At 52.0% G+C, this 18,963-nt stretch overlaps 1 protein-coding gene across 2 annotated transcripts in view; it reads left to right on the top strand.

Moving 5' to 3' along the window:
• The window catches only part of ogdha (oxoglutarate dehydrogenase a), a 141,711-nt gene that overhangs the window by 96,526 nt on the left and 26,222 nt on the right, over positions 1-18,963 (top strand). For both annotated transcript variants that reach the window (XM_085971235.1, XM_085971236.1), the window contains 3 exons: positions 2,352-2,480; positions 5,518-5,668; positions 17,846-17,973. In XM_085971235.1, the coding sequence (XP_085827361.1) occupies positions 2,352-2,480; positions 5,518-5,668; positions 17,846-17,973 (408 nt within the window). The remainder of the gene's footprint in view (positions 1-2,351; positions 2,481-5,517; positions 5,669-17,845; positions 17,974-18,963) is intronic.

The raw sequence follows: 18,963 nt of genomic DNA, 5'->3' as shown, positions 1-18,963 counted from the left end.
CACATCCCCTGTATATAACATTCACTGACCCTGACTCACATCCCCTGTATATAACACTCACTGACCCTGACTCACATCCCCTGTATATAACGTTCACTGACCCTGACTCTCATCCCCTGTATATAACACTCACTGACCCTGACTCACATCCCCTGTATATAACATTCACTGACCCTGACTCACATCCCCTGTATATAACGTTCACTGACCTGACTCACATCCCCTGTATATAACACTCACTGACCCTGACACTCATCCCCTGTATATAACGTTCACTGACCTGACTCACATCCCCTGTATATAACACTCACTGACCCTGACTCACATCCCCTGTATATAACACTCACTGACCCTGACTCACATCCCCTGTATATAACGTTCACTGACCTGACTCACATCCCCTGTATATAACACTCACTGACCCTGACTCACATCCCCTGTATATAACGTTCACTGACCCTGACTCTCATCCCCTGTATATAACACTCACTGACCCTGACTCACATCCCCTGTATATAACATTCACTGACCCTGACTCACATCCCCTGTATATAACGTTCACTGACCTGACTCACATCCCCTGTATATAACGTTCACTGACCCTGACTCACATCCCCTGTATATAACATTCACTGACCCTGACTCACATCCCCTGTATATAACGTTCACTGACCTGACTCACATCCCCTGTATATAACACTCACTGACCCTGACTCACATCCTCTGTATATAACACTCACTGACCCTGACTCACATCCCCTGTATATAACACTCACTGACCCTGACTCACATCCCCTGTATATAACGTTCACTGACCCTGACTCACATCCCCTGTATATAACACTCACTGACCCTGACTCACATCCCCTGTATATAATACTCACTGACCTGACTCACATCCCCTGTATATAACACTCACTGACCCTGACTCACATCCCCTGTATATAACACTCACTGACCCTGACTCACATCCCCTGTATATAACGTTCACTGACCTGACTCACATCCCCTGTATATAACACTCACTGACCCTGACTCACATCCCCTGTATATAACATTCACTGACCCTGACTCACATCCCCTGTATATAACGTTCACTGACCTGACTCACATCCCCTGTATATAACACTCACTGACCCTGACACTCATCCCCTGTATATAACATTTACTGACCCTGACTCACATCCTCTGTATATAACACTCACTGACCCTGACTCACATCCCCTGTATATAACACTCACTGACCCTGACTCACATCCCCTGTATATAACGTTCACTGACCCTGACTCACATCCCCTGTATATAACACTCACTGACCCTGACTCACATCCCCTGTATATAACGTTCACTGACCCTGACTCACATCCCCTGTATATAACATTCACTGACCCTGACTCACATCCCCTGTATATAACACTCACTGACCCTGACTCACATCCCCTGTATATAACACTCACTGACCCTGACTCACATCCCCTGTATATAACACTCACTGACCCTGACTCACATCCCCTGTATATAACATTCACTGACCCTGACTCACATCCCCTGTATATAACATTCACTGACCCTGACTCACACCCCTTGTATATAACGTTCACTGACACGGAGCCAGAGTACAGTTCAAGAGATTTTAATGAGGTAAGAGTGGGAGTAGGAATGGAATAGAGAGCCTCCATCTACAGCAGGGTGCCTGGCAGCAGTATGGAGGTAGTTTATAAGCATCAAGTACCCTGATAGCTCATTGTATTAATCCAGTGAGTAGCTGAATCCTACAAACCAGGCAAGTTGCAGGTTTAAAAGCCCTGCTCTGTTACTAGCTAGCTGGTCTCAGCAGACTGGGTTGGAGTGATGGTATTGGCCTTAGCCTTCACCTGTCCCTGGGTTAGGGAGGCAAAAATCGGAGAAGGTCCGTGCTTCTGGTTGGTCCTGCTGTGTGTGGGGACATCGGGTGAGTTCAGGTTCAAGCAGTGATGCCTTCGAGTGTCAAATAACCTGCCAGCACTTCTAGTCAAGGCGAGCATGTGATTAGTGGGCAAGGGACCCGGAGTGACCAGCAACCATTGAGGGGTCAGTGCCTTCAGGAGGGGAGGGAGAAGATTAGCAAGAGAAAATAAGTGTTAGTAACTAAAATAATATCGTACAGCACTCCGTGATCTCTGGGCAATGCTGTAGTGGAGAAGACTCACTTTCCCAAAGAGAGAATTAACTGCTAAACGAAAGGATTGATCAGCACACCTCATAGCAGTAGCTGGGAGTAGCACACCTACCTGTCCTGTGAAGAAAAGTGCATCTCTATGTTGCTTTTTTTTTTAGATGTGTAATTCACTTTGTTTCCATTGTGCCTCTAGGTTTTTTCACTCTCGATGGCCAGCCTAAAAGCATGAGCTGTCCCTCCACTGGTCTGAGCGAGGAAACGTTGAATCACATCGGAAGTGTAGCCAGCTCTGTGCCGGTGGAAGATTTCACTATTCACGGAGGTAGGCCTGAGTTCATTGGTGAGGATTCCAGTACAGCCCCGCAGTTCACACCCAGCAGCATCAGCCATTGCTTGGCCCACGTGGATATTTTCGAACATATTAAAAGAGGGATGCGAAAGGACTATCTGGCCCATCAGTGCTCATCCTATCCATTAGATGGTGCTACCTTGTGCCCATCCTCCCAGTCACTAACAATACTAACTCCTGGGGGAAGGGGAAGAACAGTGAGTGTTGGGAAACCTGTGGCCAATTTCAGAAAAACCTCCTCGACTCTTAAAATAACTGAACAAGCTCAAGGAGACCATATTGCCCATGATGCATCACTAGATGAACTTGGCTAACATCAGTCCCCAATATCTGAATTTCCTTAGGAACATGACTAGAAATGACCATCTCTGCCTGTCAGACCAGTCTCACAGAAGACTTCACCCACTTTACCTTGCTTTGTACAAGTTAACTATTACTTTCAAGGACTTGTGCTGCATCCCTCAAGCAGTACATTCTAAGGCCCGGTTTGCCCTTTTCAACATAACTGGTGTGCTGATGGTTTAAAGGTGTTTTGCATTAAACCCCTTTGGATCCCTCGTCTGTGTTGTTTCTTGCAGATTGTTCCCAGTTGTTTTGTACCCCACTCTTTATCTCCCTTCTTTGACTTTGCATTTCTCTACACTAAATGACATCTCCCACTTTTTGTCCTAATCCTATAACCTACCCAGACCCCTTTGCAGCTGGTACACTTGTTCCTCATTACTTATAACCCCTTCCAATTTGGTACCATCCACAAACTTGGATGTCTTTTGTTACCTTGCTCCAAATCATCCCAAACCCACGACCTCTTCCACCTAGAAGGACAAGGGCAGCAGGCGCATGGGAACACCACCACCTCCAAGCTCCCCTCCAAGTCACACACCATCCTGACTTGGAAGTATATCGCTGTTCCTTCATCGTCGCTGGGTCAAAAATTCTGGAACTCCCTCCCTAACAGCACTGTGGGAGTACCTTCACCGCACGGACTGCTGCAATTCAAGAAGGCGGCTCACCACCACCTTCTCGAGGGCAATTAGGGATGGGCAATAAATGCTGGCCTTACCAGCGACGCCCACATCCCAGGAACGAATAAAAATCATAGTTATACAGCACAGAAAAAGGCCCTTCGGCCCATCATGTCCGCGTCGGCCGTCAAGCCCTGCCTATTCTAATCCCATTTTCCAGCATTTGGTCTGTAGCCTTGTATGCTATGGCGTTTCAAGTGCTCATCTAAATGCTTCTTGAATGTTGTGAGGGTTCCTGCCTTTACCACCCTTTCAGGCAGTGAGTTCCAGATTCCAACCACCCTCTGGGTGAAAAAGTTTCTCCTCAAATCCCCTCTAAACCTCCTGCCCCTTACCTTGAATCTATGCCCCCTGGTTATTGACCCCTCTACTAAGGGGAAAAGTTCCTTTCTATCTACCCTATCTATGCCCCTCATAATTTTGTACACCTCAATCAGGTCCCCCCTCAGCCTTCTCTGCTCTAAGGAAAACAACCCCAGCCTGTCTAGTCTCACTTCATAGCTGAAACGCTCCAGCCCAGGTAACATCCTGGTGAATCTCCTCCGCACCCTCTCCAATGCAATCACATCCTTCCTATAGTGTGGCGACCAGAACTGCACACAGTATTCCGGCTGTGGCCTAACTAGCGTTTGGTATAGCTCCATCATAACCTCCCTGCTCTTACTTCATTAGCCGAGGCATAGAATATATCTCATATGTCTTCTTAACCACCTTATCTACCTGTCCTGCTGCCTTCAGGGATCATGCACACCAAGGTTCCTCTGTCCTTCCTAGGGTCCTACCATTCATTGTGTATTCCCTTGCCTTGTTCGTCCTCCCAGAATGCATCACCTCACACTTTTCAGGGTTAAATTCCATTTGCCACTGTTCTGCCCATCTGACCAACCCATCTATATCGTCCTGTAGCCTGAGGCTTCCCTCCTCGCTATTTACCACTCCACCAATTTTCGTGTCACCTGCGAACTTACTGATCATACCCCCTACATTCATATCTAAATCATTAATGTATGCTACATACAGCAAAGGACCCAGCACCGATCCCTGCGGTACACCACTGGACACAGGCTTCCAGTCACAAAAACAACCTTCGACCATCACCCTCTGCCTCCTGCCACTAAGCCCATTTTGGATCCAATGTGCCATTGTACATCACAAGTAACAATGGCCATCAGTCTACCCCTGAAGTGTCCTCCAAGTCACCTCTTTCCATGTCTGTGCTGCTCCCTTAACAATTGCTTTTTACATCCTCGGACTCAACCAGGTAGTTTCTCCCCTATCACTGCAGGGGACTCTGAAAAATCCAAACTGTAAGTTATAAAGCATATTGGCAGGATCCTGGCACCCAGAGGATGTGGAGCAGAAGAGAAATGGGAAGAAGTTGGGGGGTGGGGGGCTGGTGGTGACTTTGTTTTAAATGGGAATATATACTGGTTGCAGAAAACTTGGACCAGCCAGTATTGGTATTTCACCAACAGTTTCAACCGTTGGGGCATGCTCTAAGCCTGCCCTCTGCACAGGGTAATTGTGGGTAGCCAGTAATGTTATGATGAGTGACTGCCTAACCCATGAAGAACTGGTCGTAGAAATTACAGTACAGGAGGCCATTCAGCCCATCACGCTTGTGCTAGCTCTGGAACTGTCTACTGTAATCCTATTTCCTTGCCCTTTGCTTGTGTCCTTTTCTTCCTTTTCAAATACTTACCTAATTCCCTTTTAAATGACGCTGTCGTCTCTGTCTCAATATCCACTTTTTGTAAAACATTCCATGTTTCAGTAAAGCGCTATGAAAATATTTCTTTCCATTTTGCCCCTTTGTTTTCTTGGTGATAACCCTGAGTGTATGTCCCCTTGTTACCAATTTATCAACCAATGGAAGCATTCTAGCGCTACGTAACCTCTCAATTTTTCATTATCTGATCATTGCATTTGCTCTGCTAACTATTTAAAATTGCGGTGGCTAAATGATTTTCGTTCTCTCCCTGCAGGTTTAACTCGTATCCTAAAAGGCCGTGGAGAGATGGTGAAGAATCGCAGTGTGGACTGGGCCTTAGCGGAGTACATGGCATTCGGATCCTTGCTTAACGAAGGTATTCATATCCGCTTGAGCGGGCAGGACGTGGAGAGAGGAACTTTCAGGTAATGCTCAGAATGAGCTGCTTCTGTCTGTTTTTTGAAAGTCTCTATCTGTCTCTCACTCTGCACCTCCCTCTACTGCAAAAACACTGAATTTGTATAGCACCTTTATGTCCTCAAAACATTTCAAAATGCTTACAACCAATGGATTACTTTTTGTAGTGTGGTCATTGTTGTTATCTGAAGCATCTCAACAAGACCCGGTTTATTCTTGCAAGTGTCGAAATGGATTTGCTTTAAGGCTGGCTGCAAGCTGTCCCAGCAATGTTTCCATTAAGCTGCGTGGCTGCGCAGTGCTCTGGAGGTCCCGCGCAGGCCGCTTGCCAGCTTCACAATGGGGGAAAAACTGCACAGGCGTGGAAAGTTGAATGGGCCGCGTACCCCCCAAAAAAATTAAAGGGAATATTGTGTCCCAGTATCTGAGAAACTGGCCTGGGTTTGAGTGCAGCCGTTTCTTGGCTCATTTTAATGCTGCGGTTGGCCTTTGGGTTGACTTTCAGAATGTGCTTTCACGCTAAATATTTTTGCGAAGTTAACGTTAATTATTGATAATTTTGTAATGTACTAATTTACCTGAAGAATGTTGGGCTTCAATTGGGAGAGCCAGTATAATGGGATTGAAGTGGTGGATTGAAATTGCGGGCTCAGGCAAAGGCTGTGGGCCCAGACAACATCCCGGCTGTCGCGCTGAAGACTTGTGCTCCAGAACTAGCCGCGTCTCTAGCCAAGCTGTTCCAGTGCAGCTACAACACTGGCATCTATCCAACAATGGAAAACTGCCCAGGTATGTCCTGTCCACAAAAAGCTGGACAAATCTAAACCGGCCAATTACCGCCCCATCAGTCTACTCTCGATCATCAGCAAAGTGACGGAAGGTGTCATCGACAGTGCTATCAAGCAGCACTTACTCACCAATAACCTGCTCACTGATGCCCAGTTTGGGTTCCACCAGGACCACTCTGCTCTAGACCTCATCACAGCCTTGGTCCAAACATGGACAAAGGAGCTGAATTTCAGAGGCGAGGTGAGAGTGACTGCCCTTGACATCAAGGCAGCATTTGACCGAGTGTGGCATCAAGGAGTCCTAGTAAAACTGAAGTCAATAGGAATCGGGGGGTGGGGGGGACTCTCAACTGGCTGAAGTCATACCTAGCACAAAGGAAGATGGTTGTGGTGTTTGGAGGTCAATCATCACAGCCCCAGGATATTGCTGCAGGAGTTCCTCCGGGCAGTGTCCTAGGCCCAACCATCTTCAGTTGCTTTATCTATGACCTTCGCTCCATCATAAGGTCAGAAGTGGGGATGTTCGCTGATGACTGCACAGTGTTCAGTGTCATTCGCAACTCCTCAGGAAATGAAGCAATCCATGCCCGCATGCAGCAAGACCTGAACGACATTCAGTCTTGTGCTGATAAGTGGCAGGAAACATTCGCGTCACACAAGTGCCAGGCAATGACTATCTCGAACAAGCGAGCGTTTAACCACTGCCCCTTGACATTCAACGGCATTACCATCGCCGAATCCCCCACCATCAATATCCTGGAGGTCACCATTGACCAGAAACTTAACTGGACCAGTCACATAAATACTGTGGCAACAAGAGCAGGTCAGTGGCTGGGTATTCTGTGGTGAATGACCCACCTCCTGACTCCCCAAAGCCTTTCCACCATCTACAAGGCACAAGTCAGGAGTGTGATGGAATACTCTCTGTGGTAAACCACTTTTATCGTTACACTATAGTTATCACTGTTGTATTGTTATCACCGTTATCACTGTTGTATCACGATACGAGGTCGCCTCTTGTCGCGCTGTTATACCTGGGCTGACCACCTCCGACTCCGCCCATGGCTCCACCGACCTGCCCAGGTATAAAGGTAGTCGACTGGCTGGTATTCCTCCTTGTTGGACTCGATCACCCACGAGGGTGGGCTCTGTTATTTAGTCAATAAAAACCTTTAGTTACGTTCCTAACTCGTCGCTTTTTATTGGACGAATTGATAGGTATATCAATTTTATTGACTAAATTTTAAAGATGTCTACTACTGGCCAGCCAGAAGCCCTCCCAGAAGCACAGCCACACCAGCCGGCTTGGCTGCAAGCCCTCAAACCACCGTACCTGGATCTAAACCCACAGGCAGCAAACGCAGCCCTCAACTTCAAACACTGGCTGGACTGCTTCGAATCCTACCTGGAAGAATCCGGCGCCCCGCAGAGATCCAAACTAAGACTTCTGAACGCCCAAGCGAGCCCGAGAGTATACGCACTCATACAGGACACGACTACGTACGAGGCCGCTATCAACCTACTGAAACAGCAGTACCGCAGCCCGGTAAATTACATGTACACCAGGCACCTCCTAAGATCCCGCCCGCAACAGCCAGGAGAGTCTGTAGCTGAATTTTTACGGGCGCTAAGAGCACTCGGCAGGAACTGTGACTTTAAAGCGGTGACGGCTGTTGAAAATACGGAAGATAATATCCGCGATGCCTTTGTGAAAGGCCTACGGTCCGACTACTCACGGCAAAGACTGCTTGAAGCTAAAGACCTCGACCTGGACAAAGCTGAAGCCCTCGCTCTCTCCCTGGAGGTGGCCCATCAGGACCAGGAGGCGTTTTCCAGGTACTGCTCGCGACCCTGGGACTCGGGCCCGACCCCTACCGCAATACCCTTCGCAGCGCCGCCCCCGGGACCTACCTCAGCGTCGGCGTCCCGGACCCGACCGGGCCCGCCACCCCCGGTACCGGCTCCGACATCGGGCACCCGCGATCGGGCCGCCGGCTGCTTCTTTTGCGGCCAGGAGAAGCACCCGAGGTCGCGCTGCCCAGCCAGGAACTCTACCTGCACAACCTGCAGGAAGAAAGGCCATTTCTCTAAGGCCTGCAGGAGCGGATCTTCAGAGGCCAGCAGTGCCTCATGCGAACTGTGGGGGCGGCCATCTTCTTTCACGGCAACTGAGGCCAGTATCCCCACACGTGAGTCATGGGGGCGGCCATCTTTGATCAAGGCAACCGACCCCAATAGTGCCTCATGTGAGTTATGGGGGCAGCCATCTTCTCCGCCATTTTGTCCTACCTCGTGGGAGACGCCATTTTACCCACCACGCCCGACTGCCACCGGGCCCCCGGACCCGACGACCGCCTCGCCCGCAGACGACAACGACTCGCTTACCTACACGCTAGCCTCCGTCACTCTGGATCAAGCCCGCCCACACCACCTGTCCAAGTCGATGATGGACATCAAAGTAAACGGCCACGCCACGACCTGCCTGTTCGACAGCGGAAGCACGGAGAGCTTCATCCACCCAGACACGGTGAGCCACTACTCCCTCCCTGTCCTGCCAACGCGCAACCGAATCTCGATGGCATCGAGGTCCCACGCCACGGACATTAGCGGCTACTGTGCTGTGACCTTGTCGGTTAAGGGTACAGAGTATAAAAACTTTAAACTCCTCGTCCTCCCCCAGCTCTGCGCTGCCGTCCTACTAGGGCTGGACTTCCAATCCCACCTCCAAAGTGTAACCCTAGCATCCGGTGGACCCCTCCCCCCACTCACAGTCGACAACCAGCGAAGGTTAAACCGCCCACCGCGTAACACCTGCAGCCTATCCACCCTCAAGGTGCCGCCACCTTCCCTGTTCGCTAACCTCACCCCCGACTGCAAACCCGTCGCTACCAAGAGCAGGCGGTACAGCGCTGGGGACAGAGCTTTCATTAGCTCTGAGGTGCAGCGTGATATACCTATCAACTCCTCCAATAAAAGGCGAAGAGTTACGAAGGTGACTAAAGGTTTTTATTGACTAAATAACAGAGCCCACTCTTGTGGGTGATCTGATCCAAGCAGGAGGAATACCAGCCAGTCGCTCACCTTTATACCTGGCCTGGTGGGTGGAGCCAAGGCGGAGTCGGCAGTGGTCATCCCAGGTATAGCAGTGTGGCAAGAGGCGACCTCGTACCGTGATACAATAGTGGTCAGTGATACAGTTATAACGAACAGTGGTGAACAGTGCTAACTACTAACAGTGATACGATAGTGAACGTGGTTTACCACATTCACCCCTTGTTTAGAATTAAGTCCGGCGGGGTGAAGTGTACTACCAATTCTGGTAGGTCAGTCTGTCCGGAGGCTTCGTAAGCCTCTCCGATCGCCGCAGCGGTGGTGTTGCCTTATCCGGTGCTGGTGCCTTATCCGGTGTTGATGCTGGTGTTTGCGTGGTCGGCGAGGGCTCGTGGGGTTCCGGCATGCCGTCTACCTGGGCTGGGGTTGGGGGGGGTGGTGGCGGTGTTTCCGGATCGGCTGAGGGTGCGAGGTCTCGTAGGGAGACAGTGTCCTCCCGCCCGTCTGGGTACGCCACGTAGGCGTACTGGGGGTTGGCGTGCAGGAGGTTCACCCTCTCGACCAGGGGGTCCGTTTTATGGGCCCTCACGTGTTTCCGCAGCCAGACCGGCCCCGGGGCGGTCAGCCAGGTTGGTAGAGTGGTTCCCGTAGTCGACTTCCTGGGGAAAACGAACATTCGTTCATGGGGGGTGGTGTTAGTGGCCGTGCAAAGTAATGACCGGATGGAGTGCAGCGCTGTCGGGAGGACTTCTTGCCAGCGGGAGGTTGGGAGGCCCTTAGACTTTAAGGCTAAGAGGACGGCCTTCCATACCGTCGCGTTCTCTCTTTCCACCTGACCGTTACCTCTGGGGTTGTAGCTGGTGGTCCTGCTTGCTGCAATACCTCTCTCTAGGAGGAATTGCCGGAGTTCCTCGCTCATGAAGGAGGAGCCCCGGTCGCTGTGTATATAGTTCGGGAACCCGAACAAGGCGAAGAGGGCATTCAGGCACTTAATGACCGTGCTACTGGTCATGTCGGGGCAGGGGAAGGCAAAGGGGAAACGGGAGTACTCATCAACGATGTTGAGGAAGTACACATTACGGTCAGAGGACGGGAGGGGCCCCTTAAAGTCGATGCTCAGGCGCTCGAAGGGGCGGGTGGCCTTGATCAGGCTTGCTCGGTCCGGCCTATAGAAGTGCGGTTTGCACTCCGCACAGGTCTGGCAGTTCCTGGTCATGGTCCTGACCTCCTCGATGGAGTAGGTCAGGTTGCGGGCCTTAATGAAATGGTAGAGTCTGGTGACTCCGGGGTGGCAGAGCTGGTCGTGGAGGGTCTGAAGCCTATCGATATGCGCGCTGGCGCATGTCATTCGTGAAAGGGCATCAGGGGATTCGTTCAGCTTGCCTGGCCGGTACAAGATCTCATAATCGTAGGTGGAGAGCTCGATTCTCCATCTCAAAATCTTGTCATTCTTGATTTTGCCCTTCAGCTTGTTATTAAACATGAAAGCCACCGAACGCTGGTCGGTGAGGAGGGTAAATCGTTTGCCTGCCAGGTAGTGCCTCCAGCGCCGTACTGCCTCCACGATCGCCTGGGCCTCTTTCTCGACCGACGAATGTCGGATCTCGGGGCCCTGTAGGGTCCTTGAGAAGAAGGCCACTGGCCTCCCCTCCTGGTTTAGGGTGGCGGCTAAGGCGAAGTCGGATGCGTCGCTCTCCACCTGAAAGGGGATGGACTCGTCCACTGCGTGCATCGTGGCCTTGGCTATGTCTCCCTTAATGAGGGAGAAGGCCGCGCACGCCTCCTCCGTGAGGGGGAAGGAAGTGGCTTTCAGGAGGGGTCTGGCTTTGTCCGCGTAATTGGGTACCCATTGGGCATAGTAGGCGAAAAGCCCCAGGGTTCTCCTAAGTGCTTTAGGGCAGTGGGGGAGGGGTAGCTCCATGAGGGGGCGCATTCTTTCTGGGTCGGGGCCGATGATTCCGTTCTCCACTACGCAGCCAAGGATGGCAAGGCGCGTGGTGTTAAACACGCATTTCTCCTTATTGTAGGTGAGGTTCAGCCGTTGGGCCGTACGGAGGAATTTCTCCAGATTCGCGTCATGTTCCTGCCGGTCGCGGCCGCAGATAGTGACGTTATCTAGGTAGGGGAATGTAGCCTGCAGTTCGTTCTGGTCAACCATCTGGTCCATCTCCCTTTGGAAGACCGAGACCCCATTAGTGACACCGAAGGGGACCCTAAGGAAGTGGTATAGGCGCCCATTCGCCTCGAAGGCGGTATACTGGCGGTCCTCAGGGTGGATAGGGAGTTGGTGGTAGGCCGACTTCAGGTCGATGGTCGAGAATACTTTATACTGTGCAATCTGATTGACCATGTCAGATATGCGGGGGAGGGGGTATGCGTCCAGCTGGGTATATCTGTTTATGGTCTGGCTGTAGTCGATGACCAGGCGGTTTTTATCGCCGGTCTTTACGACTACGACCTGGGCACGCCAGGGGCTGCTGCTCCCCTCGATAATGCCCTCTTTCAGGAGGCGCCGCACCTCAGAGCTAATGAAGGCTCTGTCCCCGGCGCTATACCGCCTGCTCTTGGTAGCGACGGGTTTGCAGTCAGGGGTAAGGTTAGCAAACAGAGAGGGTGGCGGGACCTTGAGGGTGGAGAGGCTGCAGGTGTTCCGCGGTGGGCGGTTTAACGTTTGCTGGTTGTTGACTGTGAGTGGGGGGAGGGGTCCACCGTATGCTAGGGTTACGCTTTGGAGGTGGGATTGGAAGTCCAGCCCTAGTAGGACGGCAGCGCAGAGATGGGGGAGGACGAGGAGTTTAAAGTTTTTATACTCCGTGCCCTTAACCGACAGGGTCACGACACAGTAGCCGCTGATGTCCGTGGCGTGGGACCTCGATGCCATCGAGATTCGGCTGCGCGTTGGTAGGACAGAGAGGGAGTAGTGGCTCACCGTGTCTGGGTGGATGAAGCTCTCCGTGCTTCCGCTGTCGAACAGGCAGGTCGTGGCGTGGCCGTTCACTTTGATGTCCATCATTGACTTGGACAGATGGTGCGGGCGGGCTTGGTCCAGGGTGACGGAAGCTAGTGTGTAGCTGAGCGAGTCGTTGTCATCTGCGGGCGAGGCGGTCGGGCGTGGTGAGTAAAATGGCGTCTCCCACGAGGTAGGGCAAAATGGCGGAGAAGATGGCTGCCCCCGTAGCTCACATGAGGCACTATTGGGGTCGGTTGCCTTAATCAAAGATGGCCGCCCCCATGACTCATGTGTGGGGATGCTGGCCTCAGTTGCCCTAAACAAAGATGGCCGCCCCCATAGTTCGCATGCGGCACTGCTGGCCTCTGAGGATCCGCTCCTGCAGGCCTTGGAGAAGTGGCCTTTCTTCAGGCAGGTTTTGCATATGGAGTTCTTGGCTGGGCAGCGCGACCTCGGGTGCTTCTCCTGGCCACAAAAAAAACAGCCGGCGGCCCGATCGCGGATGCCCGATGTCGGGGCCGGTGGCGGGGCCGGTCGGGTCCGGGACGCCGACGCAGAGGTAGGTCCCGGGGGCGGCGCTGGGAAGGGTGCTGTGGTAGGGGTCGGGCCCGAGTCCCAGGGTCGCGAGCAGTACCTGGTGAATGCTTCCTGATCTTGGTGGGCCACTTCCAGGGAGATAGCGAGGGCTTCAGCTTTTTCCATGCTGAGGTCTTTAGCTTCCAGCAGTCTTTGCCATGAGTACTCGGACCGTAGGCCTTTCAGGAATGCGTCGCGGATATTATCTTCAGTATTTTCGGCTGCCGACACCGATTTAAAGTCACAGTTCCTGGCGAGTGCATATAGCGCCTGTGAGAATTCGGCTACTGATTCTCCTGGCTGTTGCGGCCGTGATCTTAGGAGGTGCCTAGCGTACATGTAGTTTACCGGGGTCCGGTACTTCTGTTTCAGCAGGTTGATGGCGGTCTCGTAGGTAGTCATGTCCTCGATGAGAGTGTATACTCTCGGGCTCAGTTGTGCCTGCAGGACACTTAGTTTGGATGCCTGAGGGACGCTGGATTCTCTCAGGTATGATTCGAAGCAGACCAGCCAGTGTTTAAAGTCTGCGGCTGAGTTTGCTGCTCGTGGGTTCAGGTCCAGGTACGGCGGTCTGAGGGCTCGCAGCCAAGCTGGCTGGTGTGGCTGTGCTCCTGGGAGCTGCGCTGGTGGCTCCTCTGCCGGTTGTGACTCGTTGTCGGACATCATTAAATTTAGTCAATAAAATTGATATACCTATCAATTCCTCCAATAAAAGGCGAAGAGTTACGAAGGTGACTAAAGGTTTTTATTGACTAAATAACAGAGCCCACTCTTGTGGGTGATCTGATCCAAGCAGGAGGAATACCAGCCAGTCGCTCACCTTTATACCTGGCCTGGTGGGTGGAGCCAAGGCGGAGTCGGCAGTGGTCATCCCAGGTATAGCAGTGTGGCAAGAGGCGACCTCGTACCGTGATACAATAGTGGTCAGTGATACAGTTATAACGAACAGTGGTGAACAGTGCTAACTACTAACAGTGATACGATAGTGAACGTGGTTTACCACACAGCGTCTCCTGAAGGAGGGCATCATCGAGGGGAGCAACAGCCCCTGGCGTGCCCAGGCCGTGGTCGTTAAGACCGGCGATAAAAATCGCCTGGTCATCGACTACAGCCAGACCATAAACAGATACACCCAGCTGGACGCATACCCCCTTCCCCGCATATCTGACATGGTCAATCAGATTGCACAATACCGCGTATTCTCGACCATCGACCTTAAGTCAGCCTACCACCAACTCCCTATCCACCCCGAGGACCGCCAGTACACCGCCTTCGAGGCGAATGGGCGCCTATACCACTTCCTTAGGGTCCCCTTCGGTGTCACCAACGGGGTCTCGGTCTTCCAAAGGGAGATGGACCGGATGGTTGACCAGAACGGACTGCAGGCCACATTCCCCTACCTAGATAACGTCACCATCTGCGGCCGCGACCGGCAGGACCACGACGTGAATCTGGAGAAATTCCTCCGTACGGCCCAACGGCTGAACCTCACCTACAATAAGGAGAAATGTGTGTTTAACACCTCGCGCCTTGCCATCCTTGGCTGTGTAGTAGAGAACGGACTCATCGGCCCCGACCCCGAAAGAATGCGCCCCCTCATGGAGCTACCCCTCCCCCACTGCCCTAAGGCACTTAGGAGAACCCTGGGGCTCTTCGCCTACTATGCCCAATGGGTGCCCAATTATGCGGACAAAGCCAGACCCCTCATGAAGTCCACATCCTTCCCCCTTACGGAGGAAGCGTGCGCAGCCTTCTCCCTCATTAAGGGAGACATTGCCAAGGCCACTATGCACGCAGTGGATGAGTCCATCCCCTTCCAAGTCGAGAGCGATGCATCCGACTTCGCCCTAGCCGCCACCCTTAACCAGGAGGGGAGACCGGTGGCCTTCTTCTCAAGGACCCTACAGGGCCCTGAGATCCGACACTCGTCGGTCGAGAAGGAGGCCCAGGCGATTGTGGAGGCGGTACGACGCTGGAGGCACTACCTGACAGGCAAACGATTTACCCTCCTTACCGACCAACGTTCGGTCGCTTTTATGTTTAATAACAAGCTGAGGGGCAAAATCAAGAATGACAAGATCTTGAGGTGGAGAATCGAGCTCTCCACCTACGATTATGATATCTTGTACCGGCCAGGTAAGCTGAACGAACCCCCCGATGCTCTGTCACGAATTACATGCGCCAGCGCGCAAAGTGATAGACTTCAGACCCTCCACAACGACCTCTGCCACCCCGGGGTCACCAGACTTTACCACTTCATTAAGGCCCGCAACCTGCCCTACTCCATCGAGGAGGTCAGGACCATAACCAGGAACTGCCAGACCTGCGCCGAGTGCAAACCGCACTTCTTTAGGCCGGACAGAGCAAGCCTGATCAAGGCCACCCGCCCCTTCGAGCACCTGAGCATCGACTTTAAGGGGCCCCTCCCGTCCTCTGACCGTAATGTGTACTTCCTCAACATTGTTGATGAGTACTCCCGTTTCCCCTTTGCCTTCCCCTGCCCAGACATGACCAGTACCACGGTCATTAAATGCCTGAACGACCTCTTCGCCTTGTTCGGGTTCCCAAACTATATACATAGTGACCGGGGCTCCTCTTTCATGAGCGAGGAACTCCGTCAGTTCCTACTAGCGAGAGGTATTGCAGCAAGTAGGACCACCAGCTACAACCCCCAAGGGAACGGCCAGGTGGAAAGAGAGAACGCGACGGTATGGAAGGCCGTCCTCTTAGCCTTAAAGTCTAAGGGCCTCCCAACCTCCCGCTGGCAGGAAGTCCTCCCGACAGCGCTGCACTCCATCCGGTCACTACTTTGCACTGCCGTTAACGCCACCCCCCATGAACGAATGTTTGTTTTCCCCAGGAAGTCGACTACGGGAACCACTCTACCAACCTGGCTGACCTCTCCGGGGCCCGTCTTGCTGCGAAAGCATGTGAGGGCCCATAAAACAGACCCCCTGGTCGAAAGGGTGAACCTCCTGCACGCCAACCCCCAGTACGCCTACGTGGCTTACCCAGACGGGCGGGAGGACACTGTCTCCTTACGAGACCTCGCACCCTCGGGCACTCCGGAGACACCACCTTTACCCCCCCCCACCACCCCCCCAATTCCAGCCCAGGTAGACGGCATGCCGGAACCCCACGAGCCTTCGCCGACCACGCAGACACCAGCACTAACACCGGATAATGCAGCACCGCCGCTGCGACGATCGGAGAGGCTTACGAGGCCTCCGGACAGACTGACATACCAGAACTGGTAGTACACTTCACCCCGCCGGACTCAAATCTAAACAAGGGGTGAATGTGGTAAACCACTTTTATCGTTACACTATAGTTATCACTGTTGTATTGTTATCACCGTTATCACTGTTGTATCACGATACGAGGTCGCCTCTTGTCGCGCTGTTATACCTGGGCTGACCACCTCCGACTCCGCCCATGGCTCCACCTACCTGCCCAGGTATAAAGGTAGTCGACTGGCTGGTATTCCTCCTTGTTGGACTCGATCACCCACGAGGGTGGGCTCTGTTATTTAGTCAATAAAAACCTTTAGTTACGTTCCTAACTCGTCGCTTTTTATTGGACGAATTGATAGGTATATCACTCTCCACTTGCCTGGATGAGTGCAGCTCCAACAACACTCAAGAAGCTCGACACCATCCAGGACAAAGCAGCCCATTTGATTGGTACCCCATCCACCACCTTAAACATTCACTCCCTCCACCACCGGCGTACCATGGCTGCAGTGTGTACCACCTACAAGATGCACTGCAGCAACTCGCCAAGGCTTCTTCAGCAGCACCTCCCAAACCCGCAACCTCTTCCACCTAGAAGGACAAGGGCATCAGGCGCATGGGAACACCACCACCTCCAAGTTCCCCTCCAAGCCACACACCATACTAACTTGGAAGTATATCGCCGTTCCTTCATCGTCGCCGGGTCAAAATCCTGGAACTCCCTCCCTAACAGCACTGTGGGAGCACCTCCACCACACGGACTGCAGCAGTTCAAGAAGGTGGCTCACCACCACCTTCTCGAGGGCAGCTAGGGATGGGCAATAAATGCTGGCCTTGCCAATGACGCCCACATCCTGTAGGGTGTAGTAGGATACGTGCAGACATTAACTACTTGGGAGCTTGTGAACTACCACTATCTGCCGGTTAAACAATTACTCAGTTTGTAGACACTCAAGATCGTCTGTGATGTAATTGGGAGTAGATAATGAATGGAGGAGGTGAGATGTTGTCATAAAACTCCCTTTAAATTGTCTTGATGTTCTGTCAACCCCTCAGTCAGCCGTTGCTCACCTGGTAGCACCCTTACCTCGGAGTCAGATGGTTGTAGGCTCAAGTCCCATGCCAGAGACTTGAACACAGAACCCTAGGCTGACACTCCAGTGCAGTACTGAGGGAGTGCTGCACTGTCGGAGGTGCCATCTGCCCCCTCAGGTGGAGGTGAAATGGCACTATTTCGCAGAAGAGCAGGGGAGTTCTGCTGGCCAATATTTATCCCTCAATCAACATCACTAAAACAGATTATCTGGTCATTATCGCATTGCTGTTTGTGGGACCCTGCTGTGCGCAAATTGGCTGCCGCATTTCCCACATCGCAACAGTGACTACACTTCACAGAGTACTTCATCGGCTGGAAAGCGCTTTGGGACATCCAGTGGTCGTGAAAGGCGCTATATAAATGCAAGCCTTTTTCTTTCAATGCAATGCTTCTTAGGAACACTCTTCTTACTGTGTCTTACGCTACCATTACAGTTGTACAGCTGCTAGTTTCTGATACTAAAGGAAAACAATTGTGTGTGTCTCCCTCAGCCATCGACATCATGTGCTGCATGACCAAAATGTGGATAAGAAGACCTGTATTCCCATGAACCACCTGTGGCCAAACCAAGCTCCGTACACTGTGTGTAACAGCTCACTCTCCGAGTATGGGGTGCTGGGTAGGACATTTTTACTACTACATTTTTGATAAAACTGCTCCGAGCTTGCGGAATAGTTGGTCGGGGGAGGGGAGGGTGTGTTGACACAAGCACGGAATATATTCGTGTAGCATTTTGATTGAGAGGGAAAGGCAGCTTGCATAAGTTTCCTGTAATTGTGGGCTCAATAACTGAGCCCACATAGCAACTGCACTCTAAAAGCACAGCCTCTGAATGAGTCCACAGTGTTCACTATTGCTCAGCGTTAAAGTGGAATCTAAGAGTGGCTTCTCGCCAGTGTTCCCTATAAGCTGCGCAGCCCTGGACCGGCCAGGCGCGAAACTGTGAATGGGCCGCGCAGGCCCATAAAAGGGCCGTGCACCCAAAAAAAATAAGAGAGAACACATTGCTGCTCACCATTCCCCTTCCCCCAGTCTTGTGTAACCTTTGATCCCAGCCATCATCACCTTCAGTACTGCCAGCACTTACAACTTATGACGTTTATTACTCATGTACATAGAAACATAGAAGATAGGAGCAGGAGTAGGCCATTCGGCCCCTCGTGCTTGCTCCGCCATTCAGTGAGATCATGGCTGATCATCCAAATTCAGTACCCTGTCCCTGCTTTCGCCCCATATCCCTTGATCCCTTTAGCCTTAAGAAATATATCCAACTCCTTCTTGAATATATTTAATGAATTGGCCTCTACTGCCTTCTGTGGTAGAGAATTCCACAGGTTCACCACTCTCTGGGTGAAGAAATTCCTCCTCATTTCTGTCCTAAATGGCTTACCCCTTATCTTTAGACTGTGACCCCTGGTTCTGGACTCCCCGGCCATCGGGAACATCCTTCCTGCATCTAGTCTGTCTAGTCCTGTTAGAATTTTATAAGTTTCGATGAGATCCCGTCTCATTCTTCTAAACTCCAGCGAGTACAAGCCCAATCGACCCAATCTCTCCTCATACACCATTCCTGCCATCCCAGGTATCAGCCTGGTGAATCTTCGCTGCA

Source organism: Somniosus microcephalus, chromosome 30, assembly GCF_052327205.1.
Source record: "Somniosus microcephalus isolate GS21.2 chromosome 30, FLI_Smic_1.0, whole genome shotgun sequence".
NCBI lineage: Eukaryota > Metazoa > Chordata > Chondrichthyes > Squaliformes > Somniosidae > Somniosus > Somniosus microcephalus.
Note: the sequence above shows the minus strand (reverse complement) of the source record. Positions and strands in the feature narration are given on the sequence as shown.